At 36.5% G+C, this 27982-nt stretch overlaps 1 protein-coding gene across 2 annotated transcripts in view; it reads left to right on the top strand.

Moving 5' to 3' along the window:
* Positions 1 to 26836, top strand: part of CFAP299 (cilia and flagella associated protein 299) — a 596514-nt gene extending 569678 nt beyond the window's left edge. For both annotated transcript variants that reach the window (XM_008693276.1, XM_008693275.1), the window contains 2 exons: positions 9616 to 9745; positions 26741 to 26836. In XM_008693276.1, the coding sequence (XP_008691498.1) occupies positions 9616 to 9745; positions 26741 to 26836 (226 nt within the window). The remainder of the gene's footprint in view (positions 1 to 9615; positions 9746 to 26740) is intronic.
* The last annotated feature ends 1146 nt before the right edge of the window (positions 26837 to 27982 follow it).

Genomic DNA, 27982 nt, shown 5'->3' with positions numbered 1-27982 from the left:
TATATATATATATATATATATTTTTTTTTTTTTTTTTTTTTTTTTTTCCCCCTGCAACCCCATAACCTATAATACTTTTTCAATTCTAGCCTGGGTTAATGAAACAGACTTTAAGCTGGTCACATGGATTCTAGCACTGTTTACTGCCATCTCCTTAAATCCATTCTTCATTTACTGCCTGAAAAATCTATCCAAACTGCATATCTTGTCCTGCCACTTTCCTATCTACAACTCCCAGATATTCCCATTGCCTACAGGATGAAGATAGTATTGTTTGGTATTACAAATAAGGCTTTCTGTGATCTGTTCTCTGGGTATATCTTCAGTCTCATTTCTCACCCACCTAACTGAACTTTCTGTTCTATTGATACTGAATTGCTTAGCCAGTCTACCCCCAGCATTCTCCATTCCAGTTCTCAACAGCATGATTCCCCATGCTGTCTTATCTAGTTAGAGGGCATTCTTCTATCCCTGACACCATCCCTCTACCTGGTTAATTCCTATTACTCATTTAAGATTCAGGTCTCAGGTTACTTCCCCTGGAGAGCTACTTTTAAATTCTCCTTCTCTTCCCTCAGTCTGAGTAAGGTTTCTTCTCCTCTGTCTTCCCATCAAATTTCAAGTATATTTGTATTGTTTGGATTAGTTTTCTCCTATTAGATAGTGAACTCATAAGACAGGGACTGTATGTTATTCCTCATTCTATCCCAAACATGAAAAATTGTGCTTGATGCATAGTATATCTTCTCCATTAATGTTCTTTAAAAAAATTAATGAATGAATGGATGAATAAGTGAATTAATGAATGTGACTTCTCAGGCACTTTTCCCAGCTCCTTGCTTTGCGCTAAGTCATGTAACATCTAGACAACATAGCTCCCTCTTGACCTGCAGGAAAAACTGGACAAAGGACTACTTTGAAGCCAGAAACCTCCAAAACGTATTAGAACCTCTTAGATGGCCCAGTTGGATAGGCAGAGGGACAGCAGATGGTCCCTCTTTAATCTGGACAATTGACAAAATTTCCATGAATAATGCCATGTATTTAGAGAGGTCCTGGACCAGATTTCTGGTCTGTTCATTCCAGAGCACACTGTGTCTCACTCTGGTGATAACCCTGACACTTGCAAGCAATTGTTCCTACAAGATCCACTCATTACAATATCTATAACATGCCAAGAGGGGGCTCTCAAACATCAACAGACTGCACCGAAAGGCTTTATTTCAATTATCACCCTAGTTTGGCCAGGGAACCTATACTGAATTTTAACAGACCCACCCCACATATATCCAGCCTTGTAAATGCAAGCAAAACTTGGAGGTTTCTAATCCTGCTCTAATACATGTGGTAAATTAGGCCCAATTTTTTAGAGGAGTCCCTCTGTACACTCCCTGAGATGAAACAACTCCTTCTTTGTAGCTGCTTTTTTACCATAAAGGGAAAATTTGGCTTGAAAAGTCCCCTATTTGGAGTTTCTTCCTTGATTCCTTCTTATGTTTTGCTCCCAGGGGAGAATCTTTAGTACTTGCATGGGATATAAGACCATTGCCTAACCTGAAAAACCTGACATAGAGTAATAGTTAGCAGACAAGCAATGAAATAATCATCTTAAAAGATTAGATGCTGATTTTGCTACATAATATCTAGAATATTCTGTAGCTTTAATTTTCTTTTCTATAAAGTGATAATTTAATAATAATAATAATACATACATACCCTATCTCACATGACTGGTTTGGGACATTAAAAAAAGAGTGTAATGGTGAAAGCTCTTTGTAATTGATAAAGCACTATATCAATGCAAAACAACATTCACAGTAGTTGTTTCAATAATATCAGAAAAAGAATGAGATTAAGGGAGGGCTGTCTGTGACTCCCACCCGATCCCAGCACCATCTCTTAAGATTCTTCTTTGAGAAAGTGCTGCTTCCTCAGTCTCTTTACCACAAATGGCCACATAGCCCAATTGCTATAGTGGCAGCTAGTGGCCTTCTTGCTTGACCTTGAGGTTCTCATTTTAGGATTTGCCACTGAGAGGTGCTCCAAAATGTTTCTAATAATTGCTCTGATTGAAAAATCAGACAGAGCTTTGTGTAACTCATAAATCTCTTTCCATAGTCTTATCATGGGGGAAATCTGGTAATGTGTTCATCTGTTACTATCACCTACTTCTTTCCCATTGCATGGAGCTGGAAAGTCCAGATGCCCCACCAGAGTGCTGGGGTTCCCAGTGAGGAGGCCAGTGTACAGTTTAGGAGTGTGGAAACAGGCATGAAATCCTCAGAACCTCTACCTGTAGGAAGGGTCCCTCCGAACAAGGAGCTCTTTGGTGATGACCTGAGAAATCTTCCCATTGTGTTATATTATTCTCTACCCTTGAGAATCTATTATAATTAGTCAAGTATCCCAGGTTTTATATTCCATTCACCACTCCCTCAGTGCTTTCTACAACCAGTTCATCCACTTGACACCAAACTTGGTTCAGAGCCCCCATAGTGAGCAGGCCAGACAGGTGCTAATCTGTCTTCTTGCACAAGTGAAAATTAAAAGAGTGATGGCCTGCCAGCAATGAGCTCTCCCTTCTATCCCTGTGCCTCCTTCCTAGTTCTCCTTGCTTCCTTCACTGAGCACACTCTGTCCCCAAAGGGAAGGCACACGCAGTTTCTACATTTTAGTAGGAGACCGTTAAGAATTACATTTCATAGTTAATTTTCAGCCCACAGCAATTTACCTTCTGCTTTACTTCCCAGTATATGACTGAAAATTTCTCATAATGGTGAGCACTGATGTGTGTATATTTTTCAGTTCTTATCAAATCTACTTTGTTACTGTCCTTTCCACGTAGAATGCTTGGTCCTACTACTTTCCATCAGGAAAATCTCACTAGAAATATATTTGACCAAGACATATATTCATTTTCGACCCCTACAGCCCCAAAACACCTTACATAAATTTCTACTGCATCATTTTTCATACTGTACTATAATCTTTTGTTCACATTTCTGATGCCTGATAGACTATGAGTTCCTTGAAGGTAAGAACTGTTTTTCTGGGGTGTGTGTGTGTGTTTTATTGTTAAACATTCTGGACTATTCCTGGCACAAAGTAGATCCTCAAAATAGTGTTGAATTGAACTCAGTGACCACCCTGACTATCTGTCTCCAGGGTTTTTAATGTTCTCAATTATTTTAATAGTTACAGTGCATTGTTCAGCGGTCATCTATAGTTTTCCAACTGGCATAAGCATTTATTAAAAAGCTGATTGAATTGAGAGATATCATATATAGCCATGAACAGGAACCAATTTAACTAACTATGGAAACACTAAACTTTAGATCCCATATTCTTACCAACCAAAAGCATTGCTCAAACATATATTTTTACATGGAATATGATATTCCAGAAAATTAGTCATTATAGAATGTTATGCTACTTTGATATTATTTGAAAAATTAAAAAGAGCAAGAATATTTATTATTCTAGATTAAATTTCATGTCTCTATACCACAACTGAAATTCTGTATAATATAATTTTTCCACATCAATAAAATTTTAAAAAAAGATCAACCATAAGAAAACATGCTTTAGCATTGTTTAAACATCTTTATCATATCTTTGGCAAATCTATGGCAAAACTTTGGAAACATTTTGCATAAACACTGGATAAATCAACTCTAAAACATCGGTGTTTTAATTTTTAGATTTGTAGGTGTGTAGACCACACATCTTGGTTTGTCTAGCATCATCTGAGCTTACTCTTGTTGTCTTAGCATAATTATTAGTGGCAAACCCTATCTTTTTCAAGAGGATCCTAGTTTGGACAGAAAAATTACAAGTTCATCTTACTTATGGGCTGTCTACACAGAGATATAAAAGAAGACAATAATGTGTAAACCTATGTGTCCCTATGACTGATATGAAATCTCCTGATTTTTTCATTTTTCAATAAAATATTTTGATTTAACAAAACTAGTTTTGTAGGATTTTAATTTTATTTGTTTTTACAGATTTCCTTTAAATATGACTATTTCTCTGTCCAACAAATTATATTTTATAAATGTACCTTCTTTCTTTTTATCTCAAAGGGAATGTGCTTTACTTTTATAACCATATGCAAGTCTTACGTGCTATAAAAACCTACTGGTCCAACTGTATAAAACCTAAAAAGATTTCATTATTAATAGAGACTGGAACAAAACTCTTCTTAATTATTATAAATTGTTGATTGTATTCATGGGGAAAATCCCTTAGATGATAATAGCTTCAATTCCAGTGATGTGTTCTCTGTGATGTCAAATTTCATATTTATGTGATAATGATTTCATTTTTTCTCTGTGCTTTACATATTGGTGACTGCACAGTCATCATGTTTACTCTATATTCACCCTAAGACCTTAGCTTGCCTTTAAATGTATTTTTATGTGCATTTTTAAAATCTTTAATAACATTGTCCATTTTGTGCTTTCATAATTTCCATAATTATGTCCCTTCCATTCCATTTGAAGGAAGGTAGTGAGCAAAGCTAGGCCAAAGAAGGTATTCTGGAGAATGGCTTTGAAATTTACTCCCCCTGGTGGTCCAAAGCTCTGTTGCCCTGTGATGTCATCAGAATTATTTTCTCTGATATCAACAATTATCATGTAAAATAAATGACAAACAGGTAGTTGTTTCCAAAAACATACATGAGGTCCCCTTATCACTTAATGAACAGACTTTCCACAGATTTCGTTTTATCATTACAACTTATTTGTATAAGTTGTGTATAAGTACACTAAAATAACCAATTCCCAGGACGCTTATCATAGGGAGTAAATGGAAAATTGTTCTTTTATTCCAAAATCTTAAATCATTGTACATAATACCTCCTAAGTTATTCTATCTATAAATACAGTATGCTTAAATTTTTCTATAAGTATTTTCAAGTTGTGAACACTGAGACATAAATCAAAACAATGTGTAAGAACTCATGGAATCAAAAGAGACTTTTATAATCATGAAATATTAGCATTGCTTTGAAATGGAACTTCAGGTAAGAGAAAATTGAAATCATTGCATCAGGGTTTAGATTTCCTAAGTCCTGGACTGGTGTTCTTGATCATTTCTCTTAATTGTCTTTTAAAATAAATTTTCTTACATCTTCTTTGTTTTAATTCTGTAATAACTGAAAATATTTTTAATTGGGTTATAAACAATAATAGTAGAGATGGGTAAAGATCATTTATTTAATCAATATTTATTGAGTCCCACTTATTTTTTTTAAGATTTTATTTATTTATTGAGAGAGAGAGAGCACGGGCTGGGGGAGAGGCAGAGGCAGAAGGAGAGGGAGAAGCAGATTCCTCGCTGAGCAGAGAGCCTGATGCAGGGGCCCAATCTCAGGACCATGGGATCATGACCTGAGCCAAAGGCAGACACTTAACTGACTGAGCCACCCAGGTGCCCCTTGAGTGCCACTTATTGATATAGAGATACAGCAAGTATAAATAGGTTTGGAGGGTGGGAAAAAAATTTATTTTTTGATATGTTGAGATTGAGGAGTCTATGGTTTATGCCGGTAAGTACAATTAAGCAGGTGATTTGGATTATCAGCTCAGGTGAGATTACTGAGATGGAGCAGGGGATGGGGCAAACTGGCATAGAGAAGATGGGTTTAATTATAATGTATTAGGAGAAAAATATGACAGCCTAGAGAAAATCTGAGTTTGGGGAAGTTTTTAAATCTCTTTTCTCTTCTTCCCTTTCTCTTTCTTATTCCTCATCTTTCTACTTCTTTTCTTCTTTCTTTCCTTTTTCTTTCTTTCTCTTCCTTCTTTCCTCCCTCCCTCCCTCCTTCCTTCCTTTTCTTTTCTTCTTTTCTTTTCTTTTCTTTTCTTTTCTTTTCTTTAGTTGGGATTATTGACATGAGTTTGTTGGTCCTGGGGAAAATTTTATGGTGAGATGAATTTGATTATATCAGGAAAATTTTAGATGGTTATTTGAAGTTACTAAAGAGACAATAAGGGATGGAATTTAGAACATACATGGATATGATTTTTTTCTTGGAAAGGAAGAAGGGCACCTATTCCTCTGAGTTGAAGGGAAGGTGGCAGGGGACATTGTCAATATAAACACATTTGCTACTGATGGAACAGGATAGTGATCATGTTTCCTTTTAGTGTCTTTTATTTTCCTAATAAAGAGGTAAAGTCATCTTCTGAGACTAAGGAGGAAAGTGGAGGAATAGAAGGCATGAACAATATAATGAATAACAGAGAAGATAACTAGAAATGTAAAAAAAATTGCTCTGCAGTGCTTAAAATCCAACCGAGGTTAGAGATTTGGAATTTAGAATTACATCAGTGGTATAGTTTTTTCAGGAGAGTTGTCAGAAGACCATAGGGAATCAATTTTGAGCTGGTATTTTTCAATAAAAATAGGGTCAATTGAGCAATAAAGTTGTGACTGTTGGCAAGTATCTTGTGAATCATGGGTAAGTAAAGAAGTAAAGAAACTAGTTGTTGTAAATTAGGATAAAAAGGGTGAGCCAAGGAACTCAAAGCCTCGATGAGGTAAAACAGTAGTGTAGACGAACTAACAAAGAATACTAATAGACAATAAAAATTTGGTAAGAGTTATGAGTTATGACATCTAGAGTGTAGATCTGGATATATGTGGCTTAAAAGGAGCTGGCTTAAGTTTGAGATATACATTAACCTATTCTTCATTGACAAGTACTTTGCCTCTTAAAATTAATCAAGGAATAACACATAAAGACCATTTGTATTAGTGACATCAGCAAGATAGCAAAGTAAGAAACTCTGGTCCCTTTCCCCTTGCAAATACAGAGTCAGCAACAATTCTCAGATTTCCTTTGTGAGAAATCCAGAAACTAATTGAAATGCTTCTGCACCTCAGACAGATGCAAAACCAGCCTGACCAAACCCAGTAGAGAGGTTTGGGACACCCTCTTGCTGGAATCCTTACTCCTGACACAGCACCTTATGATCAAAAAGAAACTCCTAGTTCTCATCTCCCAAGGAAGGAAGGAATTGGTTTGGTATCAAGACCCCCAACTTTTCTGAGGGTGTTCCCCAGAGGACTGGCTTCTATCTTGCCTGTCTTTGAGCTCTGATGGGACCAGCACAGGCTATCTGCCAATGGGATAATGGAGACAGTGACTTGGGCTGGTAGACACCATATATTCTGCCTCCTACTCATTACAGGGCAAGTAGACAAAACCCACAGCTGTCTGCTTCTTTCTGGGGAAGGAAATGTTGGAAGAGGCCTCTAGTCATTGTAGCCAGGCTGATTGGTAGAGGTCTTCTCCTGTATAAGGCCAGTCCATGAAGATCTGGAGAGGTGCCTGTGTTATCTAACATATAAGCATCAATGGAGAGAATGAAGGAAAATCAAGAATCAAGCAAAGGTGTTCCAAAAAGAACTAAAATAAATCTCCAGCAACCAACCCTAAAGAAATGCCGTAATATGATTTACCTGAAAGAGAATTCAAAATGATTGTCATAAAGATGCTCACTGAGGTCAAGAGAACCAATGCATGAACAAAGTGAGAAGTTCAACAAAAAGAGAGAAAATATTAAAAAGTACAAAACAGAAACCATGGAGCTGAAGAACACGATAATTGAACTTAAAAAAAATCACTAGAGGGTTTCAACATTAGACAAGATTAAATAGAAGAAAGGATCAATGAACTCAAGGGCAGATCATTGGGAATAATTAAGTCAGAGGAGCAAAAAGAAAATAGAATAAAAAAGAATGAAGAAAGCTTAAGGGACTTAGGGAGACCACCAAAACACCAATATATACATTATGGGATGCCCAGAAGAAGAGAGAGATAAAAGAGCAGAAAATTCTTTCAAAGAAATAATGGCTGAAAGCTTTCCAAATCTGAGGAAAGAAATGGACATCCAGACCCAAAATACCGATTAGATAAATCCAAATAAATGGATATCGAGACACATTATAATCACATTGTCAAAAGTCGAAGACAGAGAATTTTGAAAGAAGCAAGAGAAAAATGACTTGTCACATCCAAGGAACCACTTTCCTTATAAAATAGTATAAAATAAGGACCTAGAAAGCCATGAAATGCTCAGCTCCTTTCCTCTCTTCACCAAACAGTCATTCCTACTCTCTTGGGAGGGACAGACTCAACAGACAAAGATGGTTAGAAAACCACTTTTCCTAACTCTGTGCCTCAGAAAGGGCAGATATTCCTATATCTTGGCCATAGAACAAATAGTAGGGAAAGAGAGAAAATAGTTCTCATTAATATGCCCCCAGTGGTATAAATATATGATCTATGTAGTGAACATTTTCTAAGTATTGAAAAATCTGAGGGTAAACATTACATTTTCAGGTAATAGCACAAAAATTGATGCCTCAGAAAACAATAATTCAGAGTGAGTTTAATCAATGAAATCTACTCTTTAAAAATGAATAAAGGGGGGGCGCCTGGGTGGCACAGCGGTTAAGCGTCTGCCTTCGGCTCAGGGCGTGGTCCTGGCGTTATGGGATCGAGCCCCACATCAGGCTCTTCCGCTATGAGCCTGCTTCTTCCTCTCCCACTCTCCCTGCTTGTGTTCCCTCTCTCGCTGGCTGTCTCTCTCTGTCGAATAAATAAATAAAATCTTTAAAAAAAAATAAAAATAAATAAAAATGAATAAAGGGGATAATAAAGAACAAAACAACCTAGAAAAAGGATAATATTAGACATATTAGAAACATGCTAATACTTGAACATACTAACATTGTATTAGAAATGTGCTAATCAGAATAAGATATGTGAAAATATATTGAGAATTCTTACAACTCATATTACTGTATTATATTAATTTTTGACAAGTAGATACAAAGCAAGATGTGAAAAAAATAGGAAGTTTCCATAGATCAATCAAGAAAAAAAAAAAGATAAAATGCAGGCAATGTTGAACAGTAGAAAGAACACACTTTTGCTTTGAAATGTACAGATCTGGGTTGAAATATTAGTCCTATGACATATTAGTTGCAGGCCCTTATCCCCCTGACCTCCCCTAGCCCACTTGTCTGGTCAGTGAAATGAGAGCAACTTCATATGGGTGTAGTGCTAGAATACATCACATCATGCCTGGCCTATGGTAACCTCTAATACTCACATAGTTTCCTCACTCCCCGAGAAAGATATTATTGAAAAATAAAGCCTGAAAGAAATGAATTAATTTATTTTGAATGAAAAGAGGTGACTTAGCCTGCCTTTCCTTCCAGCAAACCGTCTCTTAATACCCTAAATACTCTTAAGACCCTGAAGAATCTGAGCTGGAAGAAATAGCTTCAAAGTGCATCAATATTCTTCTGGACTTCCTGGGGAATATAATACTGGATTAGGCCCTAGTTCATAGAGTGTCCAAACCACGAAATTATGCAAAATAGTCATAAATATGCATTTAAATAATTTGAGAATAACCCAGTCTAATCTCTTTTGCAAGAATTTTAATCATACATGTGTGTCTTACATGGTTATACAAACTATGATCCAATTCATTTATCTTGAAACTGAACTGCCCCAAATATTTTCTGAAATATATTTGTAAATTCATTGTATCATACATATTAATTCCTAATAAATATTTATTTTTCTAGCTTTTACAACTGGAACAGTCATATTGCTGTTTGGAATTCAACTCCCAATTATCAAGTCATTGCTGATAATCCAGAAGGCTTGCTTTTCAAATACAAAAGAGACAGAAAAATTCTCAATGTGGATCCAAAGGTAAGACTGCTTTTACGTTTATATATCTCTCTGAATTTTATTATATTTCTTCCATTATTAAAAAATTTATTAAGTATCTGACACTCTTCAGTATTTAAATCTAGAAATAAAAGACTGTGTTGAAACAAAGGGCATGCATTATTCTTAAAGAAAAAAACTCCAAACTTAATCAATTATCAGAAAAGAGGGCACATATTGCATGGAGCACTGGGTGTTATGCGCAAATAATGAATCATGGAACATTACATCAAAAACTAAGGATGTACTGTATGGTGACTAACATAACATAATAAAAATTATTATATAAAAAAAGAAATCAATAAGGAAGAGTTTGGGGGAAATTTAAATAGACCTCACAAGTGAGAATGCTTCTCCAAGCCTACCAGCAAAATTAGATCAGGGAGCCAATGGGCAATGCATTTGTGTGCTCTGATCCTGGGTATGTCCAGTAGTTTTTGCTCTAAATGGGAAGATGAATCATTTACAGAAGGGAGACTCTCACCTCACAAATGTTCCCAGAATTCTAACATCCCTTTTTATATGTGACTAACACTGAAAAGAATATTACCCTTAGTGTATTTCTAAGTGTTAACTTAGAAAATATATTTTATTTAAATATTTTAAAGACATGTCCCATGATATTTTGAATTTGTTCAAGGACAAATATTTATATCTTACATATTTTCAATGACTGTGTTTGCATCATGACTTTTAATCATTACTTATATCTTTGGGGGGTGAAGGTTATAAAAGTCATATGTGCTTGAGTTGCTTAGGCATTTTTTTAACTTTTGGAAAACATGTTACTCATATGACAGCATCAGTCTAAAATCCAAGTCAAGAAAATATTCCTTCTCAGTGAAAGAAATAGGAATTGTATGATATGCCTGGGATAGAGACAAGGATGGACCAAAGGAAAATGGGAGTCTGGTTCTAAAAACTTTTCCAAAACTTTTTAGAAATTTAAAATAAAAAAAATTAAATGATTTTGTTTCATATCCATTTAGTACAATTTCTTGCTCATAAAAATTGCTCAAAACTACATGCTCAAAGAATAAATAAATGAAATTCTGTGGTAAGAAATGGATTGTTGTCTACAATCAGATACAACTCCAACACAGTGACTTAATAGAATAGAAGTTTCTTTCTTTCCCATGTATGAGTCTCAGTTGTCAGTCCAGAGTTTGAATGGCAGCTCCACAGTCATCTAGGCCAAAATGGCCCTCATCCTCTTGGACCAAAACAGATCTCCAGCCAAAACAACCACATTTCAAACATGGCGGGAGTTCAGACAGTACAAAGGACAGCCCTGCCCCACTGCCTTTTAAGGAAGTTTCCCAAAAGCTACCACACAAAGGTTCACTTATATTCCATGGTGAGAACTTAGCCACATGGCCATATATATCTACATGGAAAGCTGGGAAATATAATCTTTATTCAGGTGGTCATACACCTAACTGAAATCAGAAGTTCTGGAAAGGGAGAAAAGAGGTTTGGATAGACAACTAGCAGTTTCTGACACAACGTTATCTCCTTCAAAAAGAACACTACTCTTGGGGCACCTGGCTGGCTCAGTAGGAGGAACATACAACTCTTGACCTTGGGATCGTGAGTTTAAGCCCCACGTGGGGTTGTAGAGATTACTTAAATAAATAAAATTAAGAAAAAAAGAACACTACACAATACTCACTTGGTCTCGGGTTTCTCATTCATAAAATGGAGGACTGAACCTGAAAATCATTGGGGCCATAATTATTATGAATTTATAAATATCAACATACCTTCTCTCTAGTGGTGCCTCTTCTCACAAATGTGTGTCAAAATTGAAGCAAAGTACAGGAAACTTAATAAATTACATTCAGAGAGACTATTGCTGTTAGAGGACTGAAGATATAAAATTATTAATGGTTTCATTAAGATGTGTGAAATAAATTTTTGAATCAGTTTTGAATGATACCACACTTAAACTACTTTAGGGCTCTATTTTAACTAATGGCATATACGTACTTCAAGAATGTACATCATGAATTACAGTTTTTATAGTCTTTGTGGAATCATTATTGAATACAAATGGTTACTTGAACATGATTTAAATAACTAAACCACTCACTTCCTAAATAATTAATCATGAGACTTCAAAGATTTAATTTTCAATACATGAAATATAACATTTTCTTCTTTGGAGGAGGAAGTGGGTTTTTTTAGGTTTTATTAATTTGAGTGAGAGAGAGTGAGTGAGAGAGAGAGAGAGAGAAGGAGCAGGGGGAGGGGCAGAGGAAGAGGGAGAAGCAGACTCCCCACTGAACAGGGAGCCCAATGCAGAACTTGATCCCAGGACCCTGAGATCATGACCTGAGCCGAAGGCAGATGCTTAACCAACTGAGCCACCCAGGCGCCCCAATATTTAGATTCTTATATTTATTTAATTTTTCTTTTAATTTTATCTACTTGAAGATAAATCTTATAGTTGACCTACTGGAAAAGAATGCTGGTTTCACCATCAATAAACAAAATTCTACGCCTTCCTTTACAATTAACTGGCTACTTGGCCTGGCACGTTCACTTAACTTCTCAGAGTTTTCACATTCACAAATGGAAGATGTGAGTGTTGTTGCTGTTTCCTGATCTCTAGGATCCTTCTACAACCCCAGTTCTCAGAGATTGACTCAGCTGGTCCCAGGTGTACATCTTTTCACAAGCAGCCAGTATAATTTTACTACAGATTATCTGTACTATGAACCACAATTGGAGAAAAGCTTCTCCCTAAAAAGACAACAATCTCAAGAGATCTGGCACTCTGTTTTCAAACATAAGTGCTCTCAAACATTTGACCACAAACAAAATATAACACATATATCTTTATTTTTATGGACTAGATATGAATCAGTATGTACATCTACATAATATCTTAACTTACCTTCTTCTAAGAGCCATGATCCTTTTATATTTCATGTACCCATACATCATATCTTACAGACCTATGGAAGAATCAAAAGTAAGCTGTCAAGTTTTTAAAATTACAAATACACAATGATAAGAATTACGTTTTGGGGCACCTGGGTGGCACAGTCGTTAAGCGTCTGCCTTCGGCTCAGGGCGTGGTCCCGGCATTGTGGGATAGAGCCCCGCATCAGGTTCCTCCGCTATGAACCTGCTTCTTCCTCTCCCACTTCCCCTGCTTGTGTTCCCTCTCTCGCTGGCTGTCTCTCTCTCTGTCAAATAAATAAATAAAATCTTTTTTAAAAAAAGAATTGCATTTTTATACTTAATTTTTTATTAATAATTTTATTTGAAATCCTTCCTAAAATGAACACCATAACTTATAACACCATAATGTGCTCTAAAATACTCTAAGAACAATGCAACCCAGCTCTTCTTGTCCTTTCTTTCAAGTAATCTCTTTTAAATATGTAACACTGGGACGCCCGGGTGGCTCAGTTGGTTGGGCATCTGCCTTGGGCTTATGTCATGATCTCCAGATCCTGGGATCAAGCCCCACCAGGCTCCCTTCTCAATGAGGAGCCTGCTTCTCTCTCTTCCCTGCTCCCCTTCCCACTCACGTGCACCTTCTCTCTCTCAAATAAGTAAGTAAAATCTTTAAAATAAAAGAAATATTTTACATTTAAAATTCAAAAAGGTCAAGATAAACGAAAGGTGGAAATTGTGATAAACAAGATGTCTTTCCTTTGTGCAACACAGATGTAGACTCATTAACTCTGAAAAGTGGTTCCCATGAAACATAGTTGTTTGTGAATGGTAACAGTGGAAAAAAGAAAATTGTGCAGATCTTAGAACGAGTAATATGAGTTCATTGGTTAAGAAATTCCAAATGCAATAAGAGTTTGGTTGCATTGAAAACAGGACCACTGGCTTTTACTTCCCTGCAGCTGTATAACATCTGGCACAAATAAAGCTAGTTTCTATTTTTGAGTGAAGAATGCTTGTCTGAGTGATTCACACCCACCAAAATGTTTCCAGTGTATTATCTTTAGAAGGATTGAGTGGAAGCACTTTGCACTCACTCCCTACATTATCTGGACAAATGAAAAAATAGGCATTTTTCTTTTGCTTTTAGGAAGCATTAACCATGGGAGAGTTTCCTTGAGTCTTAGAATAATATGGGTGGTCTAAAACCTTCATGATCTACTAAGTGGAGAGACAGAGTGTATAGAACAGTTAAAAATAGGAAAAATCTTTCTTAATGACACCAGCTTTTCTCCCCTCCCTTCTTCCATTCACTATGTGTGAGAGCCCATCACCTGGAAAAATGCGTGGTTAATAGACACTTAATAAGTATTCATGGAATAAATGATTGAATGAATGATTCCCTCCAAACACACAAAAATAATACTACACTAATTAAAAGTTGAGAAGCCGATTATGTCACTGATATTTGGTATAACAATGATAGCCAGAACGGGAATAGCCACCTCATTCTATATTGATACAAATAATTCAGAAAGTAATTACAAGAATTTATCAGTGAAAACAACTAGTGTAGCCATAATTTTAGGTTTTTAAAAGTTATGCAGAAATCTTAATTTTGGTATGTGCTTTCAAGTCTTGTACAAACCCAGAAATATATAATTTAAACCATCTGAAATTAAGACTGTTGAATTAGAACATGTTTTTGAGGGGCACCTGGGCAGCACAGTCAGTTGAACATCTGATTCTTGGTTTCAGCTCAGATCGTGGTCTCTGAGTCCTGGTCTCCAGGTTGTAGGATCGAGGCCCACATGGGGCTCCATGCTCAGTGCAGAGTCTGCTTGAAATTCTCTCTCCCTTTGCACCCCCCACTCATGCTCTCTCTCTCTCTCTAAAATAAATAAATCTTTTAAAAAATGTTTTTGATTTATGAGTAAGTTGACTCAAACATGTTTAATGACTTACTTAAAGTCACATAGTTCATTATTAGTAGAGTCTAGCAATGGAGCTTAAATGTAAATATTATGAGACACCATAGAGGATCTAAAGATGAGCAAGAGTTCAACCCTTGCCCTTTTTTAATCTTTTAATACTTTTAGGGAAATAGGCATGTAAAAAATATAACTGCAGTATAAAGCAGAAACTGATACATTACAAAAAAGAGAAATGCCTTGGGAATTCAGCAGCAGAAGAGATGATTTTTGATCTGGAGTAGAAGCTAGTGGAGAGGGAATGGTGAGAGGATATCATTGGGGATAGTTAGGTGATAATAGAGGAGGTAATCTTTTAATTGGACTTGATGAATGATTAGGAGTTGCACTCATAGAGGTGGAGAGGCAGGCAATACCAGCAATGACCCCTGTTAGGAAAGATAATGTTGATGGGAATAAAACAAAGGAAAACCTAAGTAGTTCAATTTGGCTAATGTAATGGCTTGGAGAAGGAGTGCCATGGAAACTAAGCATGGAAAGGTCGTGGAAATTCTTGAAGGCAGGACTGTTGAGGATCATGGACTAAACTTGGTAGGAAATGGGGATACACCAAAGCTCTTGTGCAGGAAAATAGCAAGATGAAAGTTATGTGGTTTTGTGGGGTTTTTTAAAGGTTTTATTTATTTGAGAGAGAAAATGAGAGAGTGCACACACAAGTTGGGCTGGGGGGAGAGGGGCAGAAGGAGAGGGGGAGAGAGAGTCCCAAGCAGATTCTGGTCTGAGCATGGAGCCCCATGTGGGGCTCTATCTCACACCCCTGATTTTATGACCAGAGCTGAAATCAAGAATCAGATGCTCAACTGACTGAGCCACCCAGGCGCCCCAAAAGTTATGTTTTAAGAGGATGAGAGGGACTAAATTAGGACACATGGGAGAGGACAAACTAGAGAAGGTGCTAGCATAACAATAATACAGATAAAGACCAAGAGGACTAGAACTAGATAGAGGTCCTGTTGTAGTTAGCAAGTTTCTGCGTTGACGTTTTAAATATTGCAACTACCTGATCATTCAGGCAAAGACAGAACTTGCATATTTATGTGGAAAAAATAGTTGAGAGGTCTTACTTCACCCCAACCGTCAGGAAAGAGAGAGAGAGAGAATATGAACTAGTGCTGGATGAGTGTATAGAGGAAAAGGTGAGCTGAATGAACATCAGTAAGTCTGTTGCCTCTTCAATCTTCCTTCCATCCTCCGTTTCTTCCTTACCTGATGTTTACTGAGTAACTACTGGGCACTGTGAGGTATAAAAATGAATCAGAAAGGTGGGTTTCTTTCCCTTAAAATGTTTACAGATTAACTGAAGGGTGGGTGGAAAAATATAATATGCACAGAAATGGCAAACTAGCAAGTGAGCTGAAAGGACAGAAAAAGTTCTAAAGAATTGAGAGGAGGTACAATTTACTTTGGACCTAACGCATTGAAAAATGAGCTAACAGAAGAGATAACATCTGAACTGGATCTTGAGGGGTGGGTATGGTGAGGACATGAGGATTGGAATAGAAGTCTAGGGTATTCTGGTAGGAGGGAACCTCACATACACAGGTGAGGAAGCACCAAGCATGGGCCTGCATTAGAGAGGAGTTGTGAGTGTGGGCCAGGAAACTTTAGAATATATGATGCCTATCCTCATCCACAAAGATTCTAATTTTATTGGTCCAGGTGGAAGGCCTGGGCAACTGTACTTTTCAGAAGCTCCCAGATGATTCTATGTGCAACCAGGGTTGAGATCAAGGTGTAAGAAGAAGAGTAATAGCAGAGAAATTCTGAGAGAAAATTGAACTCCAAGTGTGGAATCCAAGTCTAATAAGTTTTTTGCCATTCTATGTAGTTCAGTGAGAATCGGTACCGTTTGTGTCATGACTTAGGATTTCTGAGTACAAAAATGATTAAGCCCTTTTGAAAGGAAGTGAAGTTATTGTTCTGTTGGCTAAACTTCACTGGTGTGCAAAAGAAAATCAGTATGAAAAATATGAATTTCCGTAGGACAGTCTCCTTTTTGTCACTTTGTTTAATGTCTAATAAAATCCGCTTGAATATAGTTGCTTGATAAATGGCTGATAATACACAAGCAAACGAGCAAACAAACAACACATTAAAAGATGTTAAAGATGTGCAGTTTCTATTTAATGTAGGAAATTGGTGAAACAAAAGACACTATTACAGAATAAACCTTTCTGGCTCCATCCTGAGTATCACAGTATCTGGAAGGCATGTACAATGCAGACTGCACATTGACTTAGAAGAATGTATTTATTTTCTCTTTATACATCAATACTCCTCACTGTACAACAGGACGCCCCTAATCCAGACTTGTCTTTTTGAAAATCACAATTGTTGAAACAGAAAAATGTGCTACTTTGGAATGCAATCTGTTATCATAAGAGCTCTTCATCAGTGTCCACCCCACAGTGGCTTGATTAGGAGTGATTTCTGTCAATTCAGTAAAGCATTTTCCCTTCCTCTCTCCTCACACTGGCCAAACAGAGCCCTAGACTCCACCCCAAGTGATTCAAACTGAATTGGTCTGTGGTGAGGCCCAGGAATCTGTATTTTTATATGTTTCCCTAGGTGATCCTAAAGATTGGATTTGATATCCATTGTTTTGTTATTAGTAAATTAGTAATACGTTTTTTTTTTTAAGATTTTATTTATTTATTTGACAGAGATAGAGACAGCCAGCGAGAGAGGGAACACAAGCAGGGGGAGTGGGAGAGGAAGAAGCAGGCTCATAGCGGAAGAGCCTGATGTGGGGCTTGATCCCATAATGCCGGGATCACGCCCTGAGCCAAAGGCAGACACTTAACCGCTGTGCCACCCAGGCGCCCCAGTAAATTAGTAATACTTTAATAGCTGTTGGCTTCACCTTACAGATTACATATGTCCATAAAGTACTCAAACTTCAGTCCTTTTTAAAACACGTTTTAATTCAACAGTTTTAATTGTAAGTAGTCTAAATTATACATTCCTGAGACTATACAGATTAGAAAGTACAGGCCGTATACCAAAGACTTCTGGATAACATCCATAGTAATAATACTGACCACACCAGCTGCTCCCAGGGGTAAATTGCCACTTTTCCCCCTCATTTATGTGGATCATTACAGAGTTGGGTGGTAGTATCCATTCTTGCTATCATGGTCTCATCAAGAATCGCTTTGTCAGGTAGGTTTGTCTGGAAACTCAAATGAAGCAATATATGCTACAGAAACTCATAAAGCAAAAACTGAAGCATGGGGCAGGAAACTTTTCTGGTCACTTTACCATTGTATCTCCAGTGCTAGCATATGGTAGATGCTCAGTAAACATCTGTGGAATGAATAAATTGAATATTAAATATTTGCTAAAGAAATGAATAGTAAGGCCAAAAATAATCTTGGAAACTTTTGAGGTTAACTTTAAAATATTTTAGGATCTTAGGCACTAGAAACATATGTAGAGCTAATGCTATTTTTAGCTGAAAATTACCAGAGTAATTGACTGTGATGCTTTTCCCTCCTTGGTAGGTAAATTAAACTTGGGGCTTCTTTGCTGAACTTCAGAGTGGTGACCTTGGGTGTCAGGGTAATGGTGATATATGTTAGATCCATGGGTGAATGAGAAAAGTATTTTTTTTTTAAGATTTTATTTATTTATTTTTCAGAGAGGGAGAGAGAGAGAGAGCACGTGCACAAGCAGGGGGAACGGCAGGTAGAGGGAGAAGCAGGCTCTCCGCTGAGCAAGGGGCCCGATGTGGGACTCCATCCCGGGACGCTGGGATCATGACCTCAGCCAAAGGCAGATGCTTAACCGACTGAGCCACCCAGGCATCCCAAGAAAAATATTTTTATTATTTTTTTAAATAAATATATAGTCATCATTTTATATTATGCAGATACAAAAAAGAGACAAATTCTACTTTCTTTTCCTATTAGCAAAAAAATTGGTGAACAAGGTTTAAAATTAAAAATAACTTCTACCAATAAAGCCATAATTTTTGTTTGTTTAATTTAGAGGAAGATTCTAGTGATTCCAGTGGTATTTTATCATATCTCCTCTCTCTTTTGTTCCTCCCAAGCAAGCCCCACCCAAGTATTTGCTACTATTCGTAGGAAAGGTGTTAATTGCCTCCTTAATGCTGCCTCCCCGTTGACTGACTACATTAAAATCAGAGGGAACCTGTCACAGGATTGAAATTGCTCCTCTCAAAATGGAGGCCCATGGGGTGTTATACACAAACAATGCATCATGGAACACTACGTCAAAAACTAATGAAGTACTGTATGGTGACTAAATAACTTAATTAAAAAAAAAAAAAAAGGAGGCCCATAACATTTCTACATCCTTTCAGCGGATGATTCCAATTTAATCTCTTGAACCTCCACCCTCCTAATGAAGGTTCTCAATTTTACAATCTGCCTTTTTACAGAGTTCAGGTATATTATTTCCTACTGGACATTTAAGGAAAAACAAACAAACAAACCACCCATACTGAATAGAATATGTTTAAGCAAAGATACTGTTTCTTCAAAGTCTCTAATGGTGTTCCCTCAAACCCCACGCAAATTTGAATTAATGGAGCACAGGACACTGAATTACTTACACCACTCTTTTGGCTCCTAGATTTTCCTCGGAGGCCTCTTGTAAACGTTCCTTTTTAACTGTGGCACAGACACACTTATTAAGTAAAGCTGAGGTCTTGCCAACTTTCTGGTTTCTCTGCCCAAATTACTGAATGTTTGGTTGATTATAGCCCTAAAACACCCACATACTAAGAAGCTTTTAAACATTTTCTCCCCTGGGCAATCACCTGGTATACCTGAACTGAAAGTCTACCACATATAAATTAAGTATTTACTCAACAAACTGCTGCTAAAATCAATGGCCTTGAGGAATACCTTAAAAATTACATAACAGAGCTTGACTTTTATGAATTAAAACTCCTAAAACTTAAATGCTGTGCCCTCCTCTTGACCTGAAAAACTGATTTTAATTTTATATGCAGTATTACAGAACAACCCCTAGAGATAAGCACATTGTTGTTAAGAGTCCAATGTATGAACTACTGGATGAAGTGTAGCACAAGAAAGGTGAGCTGGAGGAAAGGAAAAATTAAATATAAAACTTGCATTATTGTTTGTATATCAGTGCTTAGTGCTAAGAAAGTAAAATGATAACCCTTCACCATCCAAGTTGAATATATGCAGTGAAAAAAAAGTAAATATCCCAATAAAACATACATGACAAAGAAAAAAAGTGCTGCTTTAAGCTTCTAGCTAGAAGGGCAGCATAATAAAACATTACACCAAAGGTATAATAGGACCAACATGGAAGTGAGAAAGGAGAAGTTTGAGAAAGAGAGCTTTCACCTCAATTCATGCTCACTTTTTGCAAAATTTATTGCCACAAGTCAGGGGAAGGAGTATCAGAAAGAGTGGAAGGTTAAGTTCCTGGCTGATTGAAATGCATGAATAAGAACAAAAGAATTGTTTCCTCCATGATTTCAAAGACCTGATAGCTAATGACAAAGAAATAGACACCAGAAAACCCACAGATCAGACATGGAGTCATTGCAGGTGCAAAACCACAGTTAAGGGATTATTTCTAATTCAAAGGGAGCATGATTTCTTCTGGTCTCAACAGTTGAACCGGTAGTCAACTCCCATGGCCCCTTCTTAACCATTCACCACCCCAGCAGATGCTTACAATTTCTGAGGCACTGAAATCCCAAAGCAGAGTGAGGGATGTTGACATTTATTGGAACATGGAACATGATAGCATGAACAGTGATGAAGGCCATTGGCAAGAGTGGAAAATCTTATGTCGACAGCTTCTCAATTATTATTGCTGGCTGGGATATCTGAGCATAAAACACAATCAAACAAATGGCAGCCCCAACTTGGTACCCCCAGAAAACTACCTCACAAGCACATGAGGCCGCTCCAGAGGACGGGTTCTTAATCTTTTGAGAAATACAACTTATTTTAAAATTTCATGGATTTGCTCCAAAAAAATGCACATATGGCCATACACACAGAGTAGTATAATAATAGTTTAGGATATTGAAAGACCTGCATAAGTCCCTTAATGAATTCCACTTGAAAACTGAAGACCTAAGGATTCTCCAGAATACCTGGGAGCAGTTGAAGAGACTGGACGAACAATAGAACAAGTAGGAAAGGGTCAGGAATAGCTACCAGGACTCAGGCCAGAGCTTAGAGCTGTTTAAGGGGGGCAGTAGGTAAAATGAGCTGGACCTAAATAGATCCTATCAGCTTTGTGATTAGGCCAAATTGCTTAATTTCTCTGAGCACTTTTCTACCTCTGTTTTCTCATCTGTAAAATCTGTAATCTCACAAAGATAAACTCTAAATGGATGGAAGACTTCAGTGTGAGACAGGAGTCCATCAAAATCCTAGGGGAGAACCTCTTCGACACTGGCCACAGTGACTTCTTTCAAGACACATCCCCAAAGGCAAGGGAAAGAAAAGCAAAAATGAACTTTTGGGACTTCATCAAGATAAAAAGCTTCTGCACAGCAAAGGAAACGGTCAACAAAACAAAGATCCAACCCACGGAACCCACAGAATGGGAGAAGATATTTGCAAATGATACTACAGATAAAGGGCTGGTATCGAAGATCTATAAAGAACTTCTCAAACTCAACACCCAAAAAACAAATAATCAAGTCAAAAAATGGGCAGAAGACATGAACATACGCTTCCCCAAAGAAGACACAAATGGCTAACAGACACATGAAAAAATGTTCAACATCATTAGTCATCAGGGAAATCCAAATCAAAACCACATTGAGATACCACCTTACACCAGTTAGAATGGCAAAAATTAATAAGGCAGGAAACAATAAATGTTGGAGAGGATGTGAAGAAAGGGAACCTTCTTACACTGTTGGTGGGAATGCAAGCTGGTGCAGCCACTTTGGAAAACAGTATGGAAGTTCCTCAAAAAGTTAATAATAGAGCTACTCTATGACCCAGCAATTGCACTACTAGGTATTTATCCCAAAGATGCGGATGTAGTGAAAAGAAGGGGCACATGCACCCCAATGTTCATAGCAGCATTGTCCACCATTGCCAAACTGTGTAAGGAAGTGAGATGCCCTTCAACAGACGAAAGGATAAAGAAGATGTGGTCCATATATACAATGGAATATTATTCAGCCATCAGAAAGGATGAATACCTATCATTTGCATCTACATAGATGGAACTGGACAGGATTATGCTAAGTGAAGTCAGTCAAGCAGAGAAAGACAATTATCATACGGTTTCACTTAATATGTGGAACATAAGCAATAGCATGGAGGACGTCAAGAGAAGGAAGGGAAAATGAACGGGGGGAAATTAGAGGGGGAGACAAACCATGAGAGACTATGGACTCCAGGAAACAAACTGAGGGTTTCAGAAGGGAGGGGGTTGGTGGGATGGGTTAGCCTGGTGATGGATATTAAGGAGGGCACGTATCGCAATGAACACTGAGTGTTATGCGCAAACAATGAAGCATGGAACACTAATCCAAAAACTAATGAAGTACTGTATGGTAACTAACACAACAAAAATAAATACATAAATAAGTATTGTTCTCAAATACAACATTCTAGGTAAGGCCTTGGTTTTTCAATTTCTACAATTACACCCTGATTAAAAAAAAATAACAGCTTCTTTTTTGAACCAATGCAAATAACTAAATGGCCATGGAAAGTAAGTGTAAAGTAGGTGTAAAGTTTCATGTAATTTTTTTCTATACTTAGCATCCAATTATGGGAAGGCAAAAATTAGAAAATAAAACTGTTAAGAGGATTTTTGGACATTTGATCAAGATAGGATCAGGGTACTAGAGAAATAATACCAAGTTATATATTTAATTAAATAAGCATTTAAAATAATAAAACATTTTAAATAAATACAAACATTAACATGATTGTAAAGAAACTTATTTTTTATAAGTGAGGAATCTTTGTTCTTTGCTTTCTTTTCTTTCTTTCTTTCTTTCTTTTTCTTAATCAGGAATGAAATAAATTCAATTAAAGCACAGAAAAATATTCTTATAAGACACACATTATTTGCTACTTAGACAGATGACACAGAAGGTAAAAAAATATATATTTTAAATAGTAGACAAAGGAATGAACCAGTAAGTAAAGCAAGCAAGCCCATCCAGATAAGGCAAACGTTGCTAAAATTTTAGTACATTTCATCACTTCTTTTCAAACTCAAGTGCTATAAACCAAGACAAGTAAAATTTACTTCCAAATTTATCCTTTATTTTCTTTTTTCTGTCACAGCAATTCTCAGGGTATCCATGAGTTCAAACTAATTTTTATATTAATGTAAGCTGTTATTTCTGTTAACAGTTTGTTTTTTTAATAATATTTTTTTATTTTTTTATGTTAGTCACCATACAGTACATCCCTAGTTTTTGATGTAAAGTTCAATGATTCATTATTTGCATATAACACCCAGGGCACCATGCTATATGTACCCTCCTTAATACCCATCACCAGCCTATCCTATTCCCCACCCCCCTCCCCTCTGAGGCACTCAGTTTGTTTCCCAGAGTCCATAGTCTCTCATGGTTCATTCCCCCTTCTGTTTACAGCCCCCTTTCTTCTTCCCTTTCTTCTCCTACTGATCTTCCTATTTCTTATGTTCCATAAATGAGTGAAACCATATGATAATTGTCTTTCTCTGCTTGACTTATTTCACTTAGCGTTATCTCCTCCAGTCCCGTCCATGTTGCAGCAAATGTTGAGAAGTCGTTCTTTTTTGATGGCTGAGTAATATTACTCTGTTAACATTTTAATTCATGCTCATTATTGCTCTAGTCAAATGAATCAGTAAGTATTTAAAAATTTCTCAGTTTCGACTTCCAATATGGTAAATATTGATGATTATAACCCACATGAAAGTTTTTTGGAGTCCTCAGTAAATCTCAAGATTGTACAGGGGTTCTGAAAAGAAATAAAAAGGGGGAAAAACACTACTGCATATGTTTATACAATGTATATGTACATATAAAACCAGTACTATAAAGCCTCCACTATAAGACAAAACTGCTTTGTCTTTGGAGCACAAAAGCACAGATAGTGGTTTTAATCTGTCCTTATTACTTCATGCAATTTCAACCATTCATATTAATTTTGACTTTTAATCAAAGTAACTTCTATTTCAGTGACAAAACTAGAGGTAGAAAATTAACAATTGTCTGTCTTCCAAAAGCATTTTAACAGAATAGCAGTTTATCTTGCACCTTTCTCCAGCCACATACCTTTTTAAAGAGACAAAATGTGTTAACATGACCCAGAGGTAGGAACATTTCATGGAAAGTGTATAAACTTAAAATTATGCATTATAATTGGGCATTAAATGGTCAGTATTCTATCTTAGTTAGAAATTAACTAGATATCGGGCGCCTGGGTGGCACAGCGGTTAAGCGTCTGCCTTCGGCTCAGGGCATGATCCCGGCGTTCTGGGATCGAGCCCCACATCAGGCTCCTCTGCTATGAGCCTGCTTCTTCCTCTCCCACTCCCCCTGCTTGTGTTCCCTCTCTCGCTGGCTGTCTATATCTCTGTTGAATAAATAAAAATAAAATCTTTAAAAAAAAAAAAGAAATTATCTAGATATCAAATAAATATTCATTATATGATTCAACTTAATAGCAGGCCTAAGGCCTTATGTTACCTAAAGATCTTAGGACTTTTATTCAAACTGACATATTAAAAATAAAATGTAATTACTATTGAAATAAAGTTATCAAAATAATGATTTGATTTTGTTGAATACAAATTTATATTTTTCATTATCTTAAATATTGTGTAGGAGTAATGTTAGCTTATTTGATCAGTATACTTGAATAAATTTAAGAAAAGCAAACCCAAGTAGAATAAAACATATGTTTGTATTATACTTAACACTGATAAATCACATTACAAGCTATTTTTTTTAAGCCAAAATGATTACACTAGTCTGATTTAGCAAAAATTTGCCTCAATTACATGAACTTTAATGTTCAAAACATTTCTGAGTTTCTATAAGAATAACATTTTTAAATAGATTTATTTCTTTATTTCAGAGAGACAGAGAGCATGGGTGGAGAGGAGCCAAGGGAGGCGCAGTGAAAATCCCAAGCAGTTTCCGCACTGAGTTCAGAGCCCAACACAGGGCTAGATCTCATGGCCCTGAGATCACAACCTGAGCCAAAACCAAAAGTCAGACACCCAACCTACTATGCCACCCAGGCACCCCATAAGAGTAACTTTTTAAGTATAGCACATATCAAGTATCAAAATTTTTATTTCCTCATTTTCCTGGAATTTTAAACATTAGCCATAGGCCAAAAGTAAACATAAATTTATCAGACTATATATCAAAAAGTTGTTTCCTTTCCTGGTAAGCACAAGATTCTTAATTTGAGCTCAAAACAGACAAATAGACAAAGAAAATAAAATACTAACAAATCAGATTCTCTGTTGTCTTCCATCCAAGAAAGAAAAAATTTCTATAATCTATTACTCCATTTACAGAGATAACAAAATTTTGGCAACAAAACCAAATTACTATTACCAATGGGGAATAATTTATTGATTGTAAGAGTTCCAAAAACAAAACAAAACAAAAAAGTAGTAACATGGAAAACATGCAAAGAAACAGGATAAGCAAAGTGAAAGTTCTGTGACAACAGGGAACTTACCACTTGGAGCCAAGAAATGCCCCGGTTTATGTCTTACATGAGCTCCAACAGTCCTCCAACAACACAGGCTCTCAGCCATCAGGTGAACCATCCGGCATTGTAGTTTACTAAAAGATAATTGTTTACAAAATAATCGCATACAAGGTAGTTTTTCATAAAAGGATATAATTATGACTCTCATACAGATATGAAATGAATGTACCGATTATTTTACTTAATTTACTAATTATAGAGGGAACCAGTAAGATAGTACAAACAATTCAAAGGAGAATCCTAAGAGCAAAGCATATACAGGGAACAAGAAAAATTGAAATTAATTTACAAATAGATGCAAAGTAGAACTCAATTCAGGGCAACAATTAATTGAATTCTACTGGGTAGAATTAATTTGCATCTTTTTGACAAGAATATTTTGCATTATTATCAAGTTCTCCACAACTTCAAGAGTTGTAAAATAGCACAGAAACCGTGAAAGGCAGAAAAAAGTTGGATGGGTGAGTCACTCAGGACACCCACTATTTTTGTTTAACCGTTTCAGTCTTTACAGTTTTGCTGACTCTATTTAATAAAATATAAACTAAAATATATTTTCTCGCTAGCAAGAAATTATACCATGGGGATAAAGCAGGACCAAAGCTTTCCTCTAGTCCCACTTCTAAATGTCTTTATCATCTCTTCCTATAAGAAGAAGAAAGAGCAAGTAACTTTATTCTTTTATATCCAATAATATTTTCCAGTTGTAGATACTACCAATTCTTTTAGAATCTCCCTCTTCTCTCTTATCAATACCACATTAGTGAATACCTGTTCCCACAGGAGCTCCCCAGGAGCCTAGAAATATAATAGATTACCCTGAGTAAAGGTAAAAGGAGCAAATCTTTTTTCACAGATTATAATTTGAAGGGGGGACAGTTCATAGTTTTTAAACTGATAAGAAGCTTTTAATTAAACCCACCATGGACAGGTACTTTAGCTAGTCTTCATCCACTCCAAACTCCAGTTCATTTTTTATTGGACAAACTTGAAATTATGATAGGATTCTTTTAGATTTATTAATCTGTGATCATGTTTAAGAAGTCTTTCCCTGGAAATTCTGCAAAGTTAGTGACCCATGGGGTTTAACAAAGTCCAGGCAAGCATGGGCCTGGGACAGTTTTGACCCTAGAGAGTTTCACTAATGTCACAACCCAGAGCCTCAAAGCTTCTTATAGGAATTATCACTACTCCTGAGAAAAAGAACCCGAGGGAAAACAAGAAAATGTCTTCATGGCCATAGCATTTTCTTTTTTTTTGTTCTGTTTGCTATAATATCGAAGCAAGAAGAAAATTCATTTAATGCCAATCATTTGCATGATGGACTGGACTGAGTAACAATATGGATTTATGTATTTTAGGCTTCTCCAGGTGACAACTCTACTAGAACCCCTATCCAGACAGAACTCTACATTCAAGCTGTCATTTTTGACCACATTTCCAGAAGAAAGACCTAACTACCAACATGTTACATGGTCCCCTAATGGCTTGCTAAATTTGAATAAATTCTGTAACCAGAAGCAACTTAGAAAATAAATGAGTCCTCTAGTTGGAAGGCGAGTTAGACTAATAAAAGTTGATACAGAAATTAGAAAGAAAACCATAATCTTGACTGTCTTTGTGTGGTACAGATCTTAACCTGACTTGAGGTTTTTCTAAAAATTTCCCCCTAAATACTGAAGCTGATTGCAACAGTTCATGGGAGAGAATCTTCTTGCTACTTATTTTGAAGCTCAGGTTCCAGGTTCTACTATTGCCAAATATAGTGGACAGAAATCTATACCATGTGGCAGTGCTGTCTATTAAATTTGTTGAATATTGATAAGAAGTCTGAAATTGAAGAACAAGAGTAAGAAGATATAAATACAAGGTTTTAAATAGCTCTATATGAGAAAATAAAATCTGAAATGTCCCATGAGATGATGTATAAAATGAAGTGTTTGATATGTTTATGTGCCTGGACAATATGAACCCCATGACCATGAAGCTAAGAAAATGAAATCTACGAGAAACCAAAAGATTTTAGTGAAGTGAGGACTTCATTAGGGAAGAACATGTTTTCCTGATGTGCCTCTGCAGTTGGCTTTTGTGCAGAAAAGATATTATTCAAGAGGTTACTTGTGATTTAAAAATTAATATTTGATTCTTCCTTTTTTTCCCATTCTCTTCTTTTCTCTTTCTAAACAATCCAATACTAAGGCAATTAGTTGGGGCTAAGTAAGGTGGAAGTCTGCTCAATGTATAGGACTAGGAAAGCCCAGAGCAAGACATCAGAGTTCCAGTGGGGTGAGAAGGGTGTATTCACAGGGGAGGGGATGGTCTGACATGAGATTGGAGATTCCACTCAAGATGAGTAGAGTGGTATTAAATTAGAATTGGATGTACTGCTGTGATCTCATCATTTTCAATATATACAGCAAATACAGAATATATGTTAATGTTTTATGCATGCATCTACCCTTGCTCTGTTCAATAAGAGGACCTCAAAACATCAACACCCAATATCAATGATAACCCAGATCTTGGTTTTTTACCACCATTTTCTACCAAAAGGAAGCAGGCATCCTTGGGAAAACGACTTATTCCAGGGCTGAGGCAAGGAA

The sequence above is a fragment of the Ursus maritimus genome, unplaced genomic scaffold (genome assembly GCF_017311325.1).
Source record: "Ursus maritimus isolate PB19 unplaced genomic scaffold, ASM1731132v1 scaffold_8, whole genome shotgun sequence".
Taxonomy (NCBI): domain Eukaryota; kingdom Metazoa; phylum Chordata; class Mammalia; order Carnivora; family Ursidae; genus Ursus; species Ursus maritimus.
Note: the sequence above shows the minus strand (reverse complement) of the source record. Positions and strands in the feature narration are given on the sequence as shown.